General features: G+C 39.4%; 1 protein-coding gene and 1 long non-coding RNA gene across 2 annotated transcripts; one reads left to right on the top strand and one right to left on the bottom strand.

Moving 5' to 3' along the window:
- Window positions 1–679: 679 nt before the first annotated feature.
- On the top strand, window positions 680–10100 carry LOC113747617 (uncharacterized). The gene is made up of 5 exons (XR_003463737.1): window positions 680–859; window positions 2314–2398; window positions 6461–6635; window positions 8145–8217; window positions 9996–10100. It is a non-coding gene; the product is annotated as an uncharacterized LOC113747617 (long non-coding RNA).
- On the bottom strand, window positions 2392–5764 carry six7 (SIX homeobox 7). Its single transcript, XM_010747477.3, has 3 exons — window positions 5217–5764; window positions 3700–3863; window positions 2392–3494 (listed from the first exon to the last, which is right to left on the bottom strand). Exons 1-3 carry the CDS (start codon window positions 5622–5624, stop codon window positions 3284–3286), a joined length of 783 nt encoding a protein of 260 aa, XP_010745779.1. The 5' UTR covers window positions 5625–5764; the 3' UTR covers window positions 2392–3283.
- Window positions 10101–13476: the final 3376 nt, after the last annotated feature.

Genomic DNA, 13476 nt, shown 5'->3' with positions numbered 1-13476 from the left:
TCCTTAAAAATGTAGCCTCCAAAAAGGTTGGGATGTCGTGTATGTTAAAACATAAATGGAAACAGGCTAAGGATATGCAAATCCTCATCAACCTATATTCATTTGAACACACATATTTATTTGAAGTAGACATTTAATGTTCAAACTGATAAACTTAAATTTCTGTAACCATACACTCATTTTGAATTTGATGCATTTTATTTTTTATTTACATTTTACACTGCGTCCCAACATTTTTGGCTATTTCAAATAGTTGTATGTTGTCTACATATATCATATGATATAATTATTAATTTCTCGTTTCAATTTGTCATTATTATTTGCATGTTTATGTTTTTGTCATTGTATTTTTATTGTATTTTGAATAGCTAATATGTAATATCAATAAAAATAGCTGTAATATATTTACCATATTTGTACAGCAGAAGCCAGTAGCCTGTATTTTATGTGTATTGCTATATAATCCTATGTAAATAAATCTGAAATGTACCTACCTTGTATGTTTTGTAGTCCTTCTCTAGAACTTTAAAACCACCATAGAGACATCTTCTTTGGTCAAACATATTAGAATTTAGCATTATTTATATTATTTTAATTAAAAACACGTCGTGTGTCTTTTAAACATTAAATAACAGCCCTACAGTGACTCTAATGTCATTGTCCTGGCTTCTTAATTTTATTTTTGGACTACAAAACGAACGCACGAAGATGTCACTTCCGGCCGCCATCTTTGTTTCGATTAGTAAACAGTTGGTGAGCACGGTTTAAAATCTTCTTCACTGTTTAACAAGGACAATATTTTATCTTCAAACATGGGAGAAAATTATTTTTGGGAACCTGGAAATGCCCCCAAACATTGGTAAGTTCTCAAACTGTTTATGTTTTTTAATTTTAGTTTGTAGTCGTCTTCAGAAAAACAACTAAGTCAGCTGGTTAGCAAGTTTTGTTGCATTTAGCAGGTACAAAGCTAGATATTTATCTCAAGAGAGTAAAATGGAGCTAAAAGGGGGAACCTTAATTAGTATCATTGGTAACACCTGTGTTTACCTACTATGTCTCAAGAAAATGTTGCTGAAGCATCCTGGACTAAGTGGCTACCTCGACAAAGTATTGCACTTTTTTCTTCATTCGTGCAAAGTGAATGATTGTTGTGTAAGGAAACACTTAATAATTTATTGTTTGTTACTTTTGTTGCAGGATAACAGTGTATACACTTGTAAAAGAGTCACAGCCTGTTGGCCCCTGGTGGTCTTCAACGACATGCTCAACATTTTATACTTTTTGACATAAAGTAATGTTACATGTTAACATGTTACTATTTCTTTTTGACATAAAGTAATGTTACATGTTAACATGTTACTATTTACAGGTAGTAGAGGCTTGAGTTGAGAAAGCACACAAAGTTAAAACCACTCTGGGGCTGAAATCCATCAATAACGCCCAGTTTATGCATTGATTGGTCAAGTGTGTCAAGGTTTGAACATCCATCCATTATCTGTAACCGCTTATCCTCTTTAGGGTCACGGTGGGGCTGACTTTGGGCGAAAGGCGGGGTACACCCTGGACAAGCCACCAGACAAACAACCATTCACACTTACATTCACACCTATGGCTAATTTAGAGTCACCAATTAAACTATTAAGTGCATGTCTTTGGACTATGGTAGGAAGCTGGAATACCCAGAGATAACCCACACAATCACAGGGAAAACGCACAAAGTCCACACAGAAAGGCCCCAGCCAAGGTTCTGTCTCAAGCTCCCCTATTCACCCTTGTCAAGGCGAAGACGAGCTTTGCACGGCAGCCTTAAACTCTGAGGCAGAGATGGGAGTTTTAAAAATACTTAAAATGTTTAGACGGTTGGTGCATCCACATTATTTTCTATTGATTGGCTGCGAAACATTTCAGTTCAGTGTTCAAATACTTGAAACTGTTAGATAAAGTCATGTTTAGTGTTCCCCCTCAGTTGAAGTGCAGAAAACATTGTATTTAATGGACTGTATGTCGCCCATGTCCTATCACACTGCCTTAACACTTATAAACACACAGAGTCAGCATACCTTTGGATAAAAATAGGCTCATTTATTCACAGAAAACATTTACAAAATACATCTTTTCATTGAAATGCAGTAATGTTGTATTAATGACGCTCGTAAGAAAGACAGCAAACAGTAGGCCGTTGAGCGTGTCGTCCCGACACGAGGACACAATCACGTCCGACAAGGTCTCACTGTTCTCAAATGTAAGAGGCACATTGAGTTAAGACCGACCAGTGCTTTTTACATTCTCGCTGTGTCATCTCGTCTGTTCCAGCTCCCGCGGGATCATCGGAGCAGCTCAGGAGCATCTACAGAAGAGATGGACATCTTCCGAAACAGTAACCAAGAGAACCGTGAAGGTAAAACACAGTCGTGTTGTAGCAGCACATGCGCATCATTAAACATCTGTCTATGTTATTATTATATGTTTGCACCGTAAAAGAGTGATGCCTTTAGTTTCCTTTTAAGGCAGTGAAATGACTTTAATTGGTCAGCCACTATTTTTACATGCACATTATAACCTGATTACTAAATTACAACATTTTTTAACCCTTTACATGTTTTTTTTTTTTACATTAAATTGGTGGATTTTGGACCTTTACTCCGATATGTTCATGTTAATTTGCTTCTTCAACACCACCACTCACACACTTACTTGATTTTTTTAATTTGTGTTTAAAATAAATCAATTCAATTGTTTATGTGACTTAGTCATTAACGTGCATGTAAATACAGTTACATATATTAATAGCCTACTCAAGGCATTGTTCGTTGTGTCCTCACAGTTTCCATACAAGTGAATTATGTAATTTAGATAATAATAACTATTAGAAAATGATCTATCCCAAAATATTCACTGAAAAAAAGTATCAAAACTTCAAATATAATTCACATTATCTAAAGACCATTGGCATTATTTCTATAAATACTCTGAGCGTTGGAAAATACTGTTGTTTATGTACCCGTTCTATATCTGCCTATCAACAGTGCTGAGTCAGCTGTAAACTAATTCATATAACAGTCAGAGGTCATGTGCCATGGTGCTTTTATAAGTGCATGTTGTTTTCCCTGAAAATGTCCACTCACAGCCACATCGAGTGGCCTCATCTTCGCCCTTCTCCCACTGAGAACACCTCCAGCGCGTCCAAAGCCGCCGACAGTTCAAGTGTCTTGTACAATATGTCTGACAGTCTGACATAACGTTAGGATAGAGAGTTCGTCCTTGAAAAGAATCCGCCGTCGTCTCAAGATTCGAACTCGCTGTCGCTGCTGACAGAGATGTCCGGTGTGGATGCTCCCGTTCCTCTGCGCTCGTTCTCCGTGCTACAGTCGCTGGCCTCTGGGCTGCCCAGGTGGCGAGGGGAGGTTGGCAACAAGTGTGGATGATGGCGGCGCTCCTGGTGGGAGCCGTCGGGTGAGCTCTGAGAGGGCAGGAGGGAAGGATCCTGCTGCAGTCTGAGAGAAGGGAGAGATGATGATGAGACGACATTGGAGTCTTTTTTTATGGTGGAGACATACGTCGACTATTTGCCTCATGAAATCAGATGTTTGCTTTGTAGCAGACCAACTGAACCTATAACTCACATAAACAGCGAATTCTGAGCCTAATTTTCTTCCTGTTATTCACAACCAACATGCTCATGAGTATTTTTGAGTGTACCTGTTCTTTGCGGACGCAGCTCTGTCTCTTTGCCGACGGTTCTTGAACCAGTTGCCGACCTGCGTGGGCGTGAGTCCCGTTGCCTGGGCCAAGTGGCGTTTCCTGGATGGGTTGGGGTACGGGTCTTGGAGGTACCACTCTCTCAACAGACTGCGAGTCCGTTCCTGGAGAACAAAAGTAACATTCAGGCTCATGCTTCATTACGTTTTGAGCAATAAAACTTGACCGTTCCCTAAAAAACTGACACAGAGAACCTTTAGAAGACACCATAAGGTGTTTTGATATCATCCTATTAAACCACAATAATCTCAGCACTCTCGTATGATGCTCAGTATAATCGCATTAGACTGGATTAATAAAATAGATGATCACAATCTACATCAGTATAACATAACAATGTGCATCCAGTAAATGGGATCATGCTTAAAGGGCTTAATAGGCTGATAGCCCCTCCTGAGGTTTATTAAAGATTAACTACACCTATGAACCATACTTCACCCTGCCACATGAGGGAGCTCACACATATAAACACACACCCAAGAGCCAAGGTGGCATGTCAGTGCTTTCAAACACTATTTTAACTTTAAATCTTGTAAACAGCTGTTTTTTCTCCTCTCTCATGCAAGTTTTCTGACCAGGACACTCGCATAGTGTTAAACAAGGGCAGGCAAACTGATGATGCCTCCGAATCATTTTTAGGGCAAGTGTGGATGCCTCGTGCTGCAGATTTGCAGACCTTCCTTTCAAATATGAACACTACATTAAAGTTTAGACCTGCAGGAGACTAAATGACATGTGTGAATACTTCATGATCTTTTTATAATAACCTGCAAAAGAAAACAGAGTTCAACCTACAGGATCATTCAAATTTTAAGCCAATCTTTAATCAGCTGCTGCTCCCCTCAAATTCAATTTTACATAACTTTAAGTAAGCAAGTACAACATTTTTGCTCCATAATTAACTACTAATTAACCCATATCACAAAAAAATACAAATGTTTGAGTGTTTTTAGATGTTTTGCACGTCAGGTTATTAGTTTCTGACACCTATAGTGGTTTCTAGCAGAAGAATCATCATCAAATTGATCTTAAATATGGAATAAATGTCTTTGCATAGGCTCATTTAGACTCCTGCAGGCTTGAGTTTAAAGATTAGATTAAACTTTAATTAAGGTGTTCGTTCAAACTGCAAAGTTTTTGAGGAACGGCAAAGGAAATTATTTAAAAATTTGTCTTTTATCAACTTTAGGGGGCACAGTCAGAGTGTCTGACCTCTTTTAACACCATGTGAGTATCCTGGTAGTCGCCACCATGCCTAAAATAGTTAAGTAGACTTCAGGGCAGAAGGTAGAGGGATAACCAGGGCTCTGAACATTATCATCTTAAGAGCTCAAAGACCAGGCTGCAGGTTAAAAAGCACCAGAGAGCAGCTGATGAGATTCATCTTAAAATATGAACACATGCGTTCACCATCATCCATGTGGGTTAAATTAAAGCACCACAGCACGGCGTTTTACCTTAAAACAATGCGTCTTCTGCTCGCCGTCCCAGATGGTGCGGGGCAGGGGGAACTTCTTGCGGATGCGGTACTTCTCCACGGGGCCCAGCGGCCGCCCTCGGAGCCTCTCCGCCTCTCGGTAGTGCGCGTCCAGCCACAGGTCCTGAAGCTTGGCGTGCGACTCGCGCGTAAACCTGTGGCTCTGGAGGATCTGGTAAAGGGCGTCAAAGTTCCCACCGTGGAAGGCGACCAGCGCTCTGGCTCGCATCACGGACTCGTGTCGGTTGAGCGCCTCCCCGGCGGAGCCAGGGACGGCGGCGGGCAGGGACCAGAGGAACCTGCCGAGGCGCTCGATGTCCCCGGTCTCCTCCAAGTTCTCGCACACACGAGCCACTTGGTCCGGGGTGAACATCGGCAGTGGGAACATCTCTGCGTGTTCCTCCTCGGTGGAGAAGTTGGGAAATGTTCACAGGACAGCCGCGCGTAAAGCTCCAACTGATCCTGGTATTTGCGCGCAGAGGAGGAGGCGGCTGCAGGTTTCCAGAGTAGAGCCCAATAAAGAAAGAGGACAGGGAGTCAAACTGTATTTATAGCTAGATACAATTAGCATCTCTGTAGTTGTTTTGAGAAGGATTATACGTCCTGGCCATTAGCCTCTTAGTGGGGGGTAGTGTGTACAGAGGTGACTGGCTGATCAGCTTGTTTGGCTTAACCTGAGGATACATTGACTGCAGTGAGCAAACAAGTCAGGGGAGGTTATTTAATAGGTGGGATCTGCTGGAGATGGGGACTGTGAGAAGAGTGTATATGGAGTGAGATGTTGCAGCAGGAAAAACTCAATAAATCTGTCTGTTTATACACAAGTGGCAACTTTAAAAGTTCCTCTAACACACATTTGGATGGCACAATTAAATCCGTATCATGTGCCTCGACATTTGGCCCAGAGGATATGTCGGGGCGCAAAGCTGTAGCGATCCCCGACCAGCTAATACCCATGTAATTAAAACAGACATGGTTGCACCTATAGGCGATCCTCCTCGACCTCTAGCCAGGCCAAGACATAATGAAAACGCCTCTAGATATCGATGTACTGACAGAGCAACTCCAGGACAAGGAATTAATGATCTGCTGCTTGGTTCAATCCTTCTGATCTCAGTAGCTCATTAATCAGCCTTAGGATAATTTTCTTATTAATCAGGTTAAGGATCCAGTAAGCATCTGTCAGCTATAATGCAAACATGCTACGCTTCATTTGTTCATCAGAGCCCTAGAGGGAAACCCGTGGACCAAAGCCTGGATGAAGAATGTAAACGGACAGTATCACCTAAAGCCTGCAGTAAATGGCCCTGATGGCAGACATAGATTAGTCCCTGGACTGAATATGAGACTTTGCATGAAAGGTTGCAGTCAGGTGAAGGATCATCTGGTTTAAATTGAGGTGAATGGACTTAAACTCTGTCTGCAAATCTGTCTATGACACTTTAAATAATCCTTAACAACAAAAACAACATAAAAACTTAATATTTTAGTTCATAATATGCTTTAAAGGATATAATGAAATGAAAATTTCCTGCTGGACTATGTGAATCTGATAAAAATATGTTCAATTATTTGTAAATTTGGTGTTAACATGTGCATTTTATAATAAGTCTCAAGAGTCATCGTTCTTCACACAGTAGTTGTTTGTCATGAAATGTTTGCTGTTTTTTGAGTGTTTATGAAGAAAACATATGAAGATCCTACATATGATGTGTTTTCCGCATAGATTTATAGCAATGAAATCTTTCAAATTTGAATTTTTCTCAATGTTGTAACTATGACTGAGCATTTTTCCAGAACAAAACCCCAAAATATTCAATTTACAATTAAGACATAGAAGATTTAGATGGGTCAGGTAATGATCATTTATTAATGTTAGTGTTTTTATCATGTTTGAGCAACTTTATCCAATTAATCAATCATTAGAAGCGTTAATATTCAGTCAGTCAACTAGCCGACTAATCCTTCCTGCGCCAGTCATGGAGGAAACTTCCCACATCTGCTCATGAGATGCTGTTAAGTGGAGTTGAGGGTATAGAAAGCGTATAGAGTTACTTTATAAGCAGTAGGCAATCATTTGATACGTGTTAGATCCAAATCTAGATTAAAATACCAGGTGGGATTGGTGGGGCTAATGGAAAGGGGGGTAGGTGTGACTGTGTGTGTGCACAGAAGGGGTGAAATGAGCTCAGTGAAGATCATGCTCACAGTTAATCTAACCCTTCCAAGTTTCAGACACTTTGAACCGTTGACCATCACACACACACACACACACACACTTACCTTCATTACAAGAAATCCCCCCCGACCCAATCTGTTTAACACTTTGAGAGCAGACTGAACCAAAATCTGCCTAAGCTCTCCCAAGCCGTTAGAACGGGATGAATGATAAGATGGCGATGGGATGAACACATGTGATGTATGTGTTTGGACAAGGGGTGGGGTTCAGAAGGGTTAATTATACTGTGTATATTTGTGAAGTAGAAAACGTTGACCATCACTGATCACACTGTTGTCACAGATTTATGAAGAAATTCTTATCCACAAGGCAAATATTGATAAGTTATCCCCTCTTTAGTGATTAAATGTGTAAGTCCAGCAAAACTCACATCATCATTAATTTTGCATATCATTCAGCCCCAAATTATGTGATTATAAAGTCATAACTTCTTACCATGACTTATCTGAGAGACATGATGATGAGTCAAAGCTTACACGACTTCTCGTTAGTGACTCGTGAGTGTTTTCAATGTCACTGCACAGCAAGATTTGAACCCCACCTGAAGCCTGAGAGCATTTCTGTGTCGACTTTACATGTTTGCAGATGTTACCTTCTTCAGACAGTCCAAACAGATGCAGGGTAGTTCAACTGAAAAGACAAAATTGCTTGTTTTTTTTCGTAATTCAGGTGTTGAACATGGCACACCAGACCTGAAGGCAATACTTAGCTGACACCTTCCATTCAGGCGCTCTTCATCAAGGTAAAGTCATCTTTCATCTTTACTACCAAGTAGAGGTCGACCAATTTTAAATATCTGTGGGAAACTTTGATGGTGCCCAAGTTAGCAGTACAAGTTGTAATGTTGAAAGTTCCGAACATGTTGCACACAATATGGACTGAGACTGGTGTAGACAAAAAGACAAAACAAGTACTAAAGATACTAAACACAGAGAGGAGCTGCTGTAACTGGCTGCCAACCATGCCGTGCCTTGGCAACTTCCAATTATCATTATTACCAACATGTTTATATGCCACCTGATGATCGGGAATGGTAAATAAAACATGTTTGTGTGATGGTTTCCAGACTTTAGGCTGCTAAGGGTGCAGAAAGTTCTCAACCTGCTTTGAAGGACCATTTGACATTGGACATGCCTTGTTGGCCCGTTGGCCTGACATATCCTACCATTCATAGGATCCAATCCCTGAATCACCTGTGATGTCCAACACATGTAGGTTTTAACTTCCTATTAGTGATTCTGATCATGGTAAACTACAAATTAATGTAAACTACACACCCTGCCTGGATGCTGGAACCCCAATTGGCATAATTAATTAGTGGCTTAAACAGGAGCCTCAAGCTTAAAAAATGACCTGTTGATTTTGCCATCAGGCAAACAGGGAGGGGGGCATGCATTTGTGTGTGTAGGTGTGTGTGTATGTGTGTGTGGAATGGGGGGTATTACCATGCTGTATAAATCCACACCAAGCACAATTAACAAGCACTTGGGAGGAGAAGTAATTAGTATTATCTGCTTATCACCGTCACCCCCTATTCTCAGGAAAATGGGTTAAAAAACACACAATGACACACACACACATACACACACACACTAATTCCCTCCAGGCAAATGTGTAAGGGCTAATTACAAGCTCATTTGCAACTCAATAGCAGTATCCTCTCAGACAGGTCTATCCCCCTGCCTGCGTCCTCCCCTCCCCTCGTCCCCAAAACGCTCTGTGTGAGCTTTACCTCTCAGCCCACGCTGAGGACACTCGCCAAACAAACGACAGAAAATACTTCCCCGTCCGCTGTGTGGTCACAGAGAGGTAGATCTCTTGATTCAATAGACACAGGTGATATAAAGTAAATGTGGGCTACATTTTCAGCAAACAGTGACGGGGGGGATTTAGTTTTAAACTCCAAAACCAGGAGGTTAAAATTAGATCTGCAGCCAAATTTGGTGGTTATGTTTCAATATCCAAAAATTAGGAATATAAATTAAGAAAAAAGACAAGTGCTTTCTGCCCGATAAATACTTTCAGACACTTTGTTCTCTTATGGAAGTCCAAAGTGAGGCAATGCAAAGTTTCAAAGAACTGTTTTCATTTATAACTTTTAAATATAATTATTCGTTTTATCCAACTGTGACACCCAGAGTTGCATTTCACGATTTTTTAATTGATAGTTTGATGTCTAAAATGTCAGAAAATATTGAGGAATGCCCATCACAAGTTGACATATTCAAATTCTTTGTTTTGTTTCAACCAGCAGTCCAAAATAAGAGATTTAAAATTTTTTAATACCAAAAAAAACAAGCAAATACTCACTCGGAGAAGCTACAACCAGTGAATCTTTGGTGTTGTGATTTAAAAATGACTAATGATCATTCCTAAACTGTCCACTTATTGGAGCTCAATCTTCGAAACAGTGATTCAGCCAGATCACTACGATAGCGATTATTGGCATAGCAAACAGAAACAACAATAATCACTGGAACTAATCTCAAAGTAACAAAATTTGTCACTTTATTATCACAGAAACTGATTCTTCTCCACTGGAAGACTCCTCAGCCAAAGCATGAGTAGATTGTGTGTTATATTTGTGATATTTACATATTTAAAGAATAAAAAACTAAATGTAAACAGTGAGAATAATAATGTTTTTCTTATGCAAGATGCATCTTTGGTTTCCTTCAGGGATTTATTTAAAACATCTTCACATTAGAGAGAGAAATATATCATCTAATAATGACACATTCAGGGGATCTATTTTTTTTCCAAAGAGTATCAGGAATCCACAAGGAGATTATTAAAAATCCGATCATGTGTCATATGACTTCACTGTGTCACTGAGACATTATGCCATTTCCAGAGGAAACTCCTGAGTTTCCTTTCAAGCTTCAAGGTGTGAAGTTAAAATGTTATCTGGAGATTAACTGAGTAATGAGATGTTCTTTCCAGGTATCATTAAGTGGTGGATTGTTATTCCACTGCAGACAGTATCATGTTCGCTGTTTGAGGGCTCAGCTTACTGCAAGCTCATGGTTAGCTGGCAAACTCTAATTTAAGCCTTAAAAAAATAGCCCAGCAAATTACTGCTCGGACTGGATTATTCGTTTTCCTGTACGCTGGTTGTGGTCAGAGCTTTTTATATTTAGAGATGACTGTCTGACAGTAGGTGATGTAACGGGCTGATGACTCCCCATTTAACCCCAACACAGCCTGGAAACCTTTTGACTCGTCTTTGTTTGAACGAATCAGAAGTTCTAGAAATGTTTGACCCTGTTTTGTTGTCCTGTTATACAACTTTTTGTCATCTTAAACTTTTTTCTGCTCGTAAATTTAACTTTTAAACATAACAAAGACGTTCTGAAGTCGAGCTGAGGAACTGCTGCACATTATACTGGGTAAAAACTAATGGATTAGATGAATTTAAATACATTTTGTAGGGTTCACTAGTATGTGTTAAACTCAAACTTTATTTATTCATTAAGCACCTTTCATGCAGACATGCAGCCCAAGGAGCTTCACAGTGCAAAAATAAAAACAAAAATAGACAACAATTAATTGAATCTAGCAAAATAGATAATACATAAATAAAATGTAGCTGTCCAATCATACAATGTTACAATAAATAAAAACCAGTAGGGAGAAACAATAAGTTTAAGAACAACTGCATAGAAACGAAGGACCAGTTCAGTAAGACATAAAATAAAAAGGGGGGATAAAAAGTATAAAAGAAGTTGATCAAGACTTGAAAATCTTTCTAAAAGTGCAACCAACAGTGTGAAAATTACTTTCACATGACTTCTTTTTAAACTGACTTTATGACTTAAAACTTGCACATGCAGTTAAAAGTGGTAAAATATAAAAGATTTTAAACACTGCTCTGATGAAAAAAGTCACAAGGCTTTATTTACAATAAGACATTTCCTTGAATATATTGCCTAATATTAAATCCCTATATCAGGAAACCCCTCTGCTTCCCTCCATCGGGGTATGTAACAGGTGTTACTGGAGTTGTTTAGGAATCCTGAGGGATTTAAGGTGGGACTTATTCTTACCTAATACTATAATGCTCATTAATTCCTGCTTTGGTGACTTACATCCCCCTGATCCTCTCTGGTTGGCCCGGCACAGTCCGGCCCATCCTCGGCCTGCTGACGCTGTCAGGGCCTTGACAGAAAGGCCACTTAGCTGTCAGGTGGGAATCATCTGTCTTTTTAGAGGGAAAATGTAGGGGAAGGCGGGAACATGGGATTGTAAGATTGGGACACATGTCACAGATTTGTGCATGGATTTGGAGCATACTGTGTCCAAAACTCTAGTTTCCTCAGTTAAGGTAGGGGTAGAAATGATTTGCGTGAAATTCTCAACTGTTCAAACCTCATGATGGTTGCTCCATTGAAGCATGACACAGTTTATTCTGCTTCACCTGTTTAGTGGCTCAACTAGCACTCTGATCTTCATTTTAACTGAATTAATATATTAAATTTAGCCTGACTTGAATGTCATTTGTACATTTTGGTTATGAGGAACTTAGACGAATAAGAGATAGTCATCGGCAAAAAGGCGAATAATTGGACTTGCCTCTTTTCAACAAGTACTCTGGTTTGGGGGTCATGACTCAGTATGTTTTCAGTACAGCTGGCAAACAAAAGATTTAGCTTTTATGTAAACGGTGTCTTGTGTTCCAAATAAGTGTCAGTACCAGTCTAAATCAAATACAAAACTGTGCACACATGAAGGGACATAATAGCGGTATCAAAGCCGGTTGGTGACCTCTGTGTTAGGAAGGGGTGGTGTTAGGAGAGACACACATACGGTTATGGTGGTCCCCTTTGTATAATGTGTTTTAGAGGCTCATGTCTGAACACATGGAGGGGTGGAGACCCCTGTTCATAATGACATCTGTCAACATGTGTCACTGCTGAGATGCACTAACTAATGAGAGGATCATCTTTCACATGAACACATTGTGATCAGGCAGTCAGATATCAGATACTTAACTGCACTTTGGCGGTACCTGGTAGGATAATAGTGAATTACTTTTGTATTTATTGGGTATTATCCGAAACAAATTAAAAAACAGTTTCTCACCCTTAAAATAAATAAAAAATCTGACCTACATTTGAGTTCAGAATCCAAAAAACAGATTTATTGCCAAGTCAGTTTTTACAAACAAAGTAAAAATATATCGCCTTATATCAAGAAGATATAAACATGTACAATATGTTTCCAAATAGAAAAGAGCTGTACAGTTTTGTGCAGGAATGTGCAATAATAAAATAAATGATAATAAGATAAAGATATAAAGAGATGACATCACAAAAAGACAAATCTGTAAAAATTTGTTTGAAGTGATTTTAAAAGTTTGTTAACTGAATCAGCAAGCTTCATAGTCACTTCTAGTTTTGAGCCTCAACGTTGGGATAACCCATTCAAGTATGTATGGCTGCAAACTGGCTCATATGGGGTTAACTTACAGGCAATATAGTTTGGGGCCAGATCCCGACGGGCTTTGGAAGTGATCAGTAAAATCAATCCTAAAATGCACAAGGAGCCCACGGAGGGCAGCTAAAATCAGAGTGATATCCTCTGTTAAAAATTAAATTAAGATTAAATTTGTTGGCACCAACTGTGGTTCAACAGCTAGTTTTAGCTGCACCGGCAAATGTGTTATACAAACTCTAATGTCATGACTACAAAAAAAGTAGTGAAAACAACCCTCACTCGTAGCTCATATTGATTTTGTCATGTTGTTTTGTGAAGTAAAGCGTGACTAAAATTTAATCTGTCATATAAATCCCACTTAATCTCCTGATTCCTGCTGCTATATTGAGTATAATAACTTGGGTTAGATGTTCAGCCAAGTTTGCTGCTATCAGATGTTTCTTTATAGTAGAATCACTTGACTTTTTTTAATCAGCATAGGGAGTAATTAAAATCCATATTTGATTTGTTCTCTATGGCGGCAGCAGCAGCAGCAGCGTGATAATATCACTGAAATCCTTCAGGT

Source organism: Larimichthys crocea, chromosome XIV (assembly GCF_000972845.2).
Source record: "Larimichthys crocea isolate SSNF chromosome XIV, L_crocea_2.0, whole genome shotgun sequence".
In the NCBI taxonomy this organism is placed as follows: domain Eukaryota; kingdom Metazoa; phylum Chordata; class Actinopteri; family Sciaenidae; genus Larimichthys; species Larimichthys crocea.
Note: the sequence above shows the minus strand (reverse complement) of the source record. Positions and strands in the feature narration are given on the sequence as shown.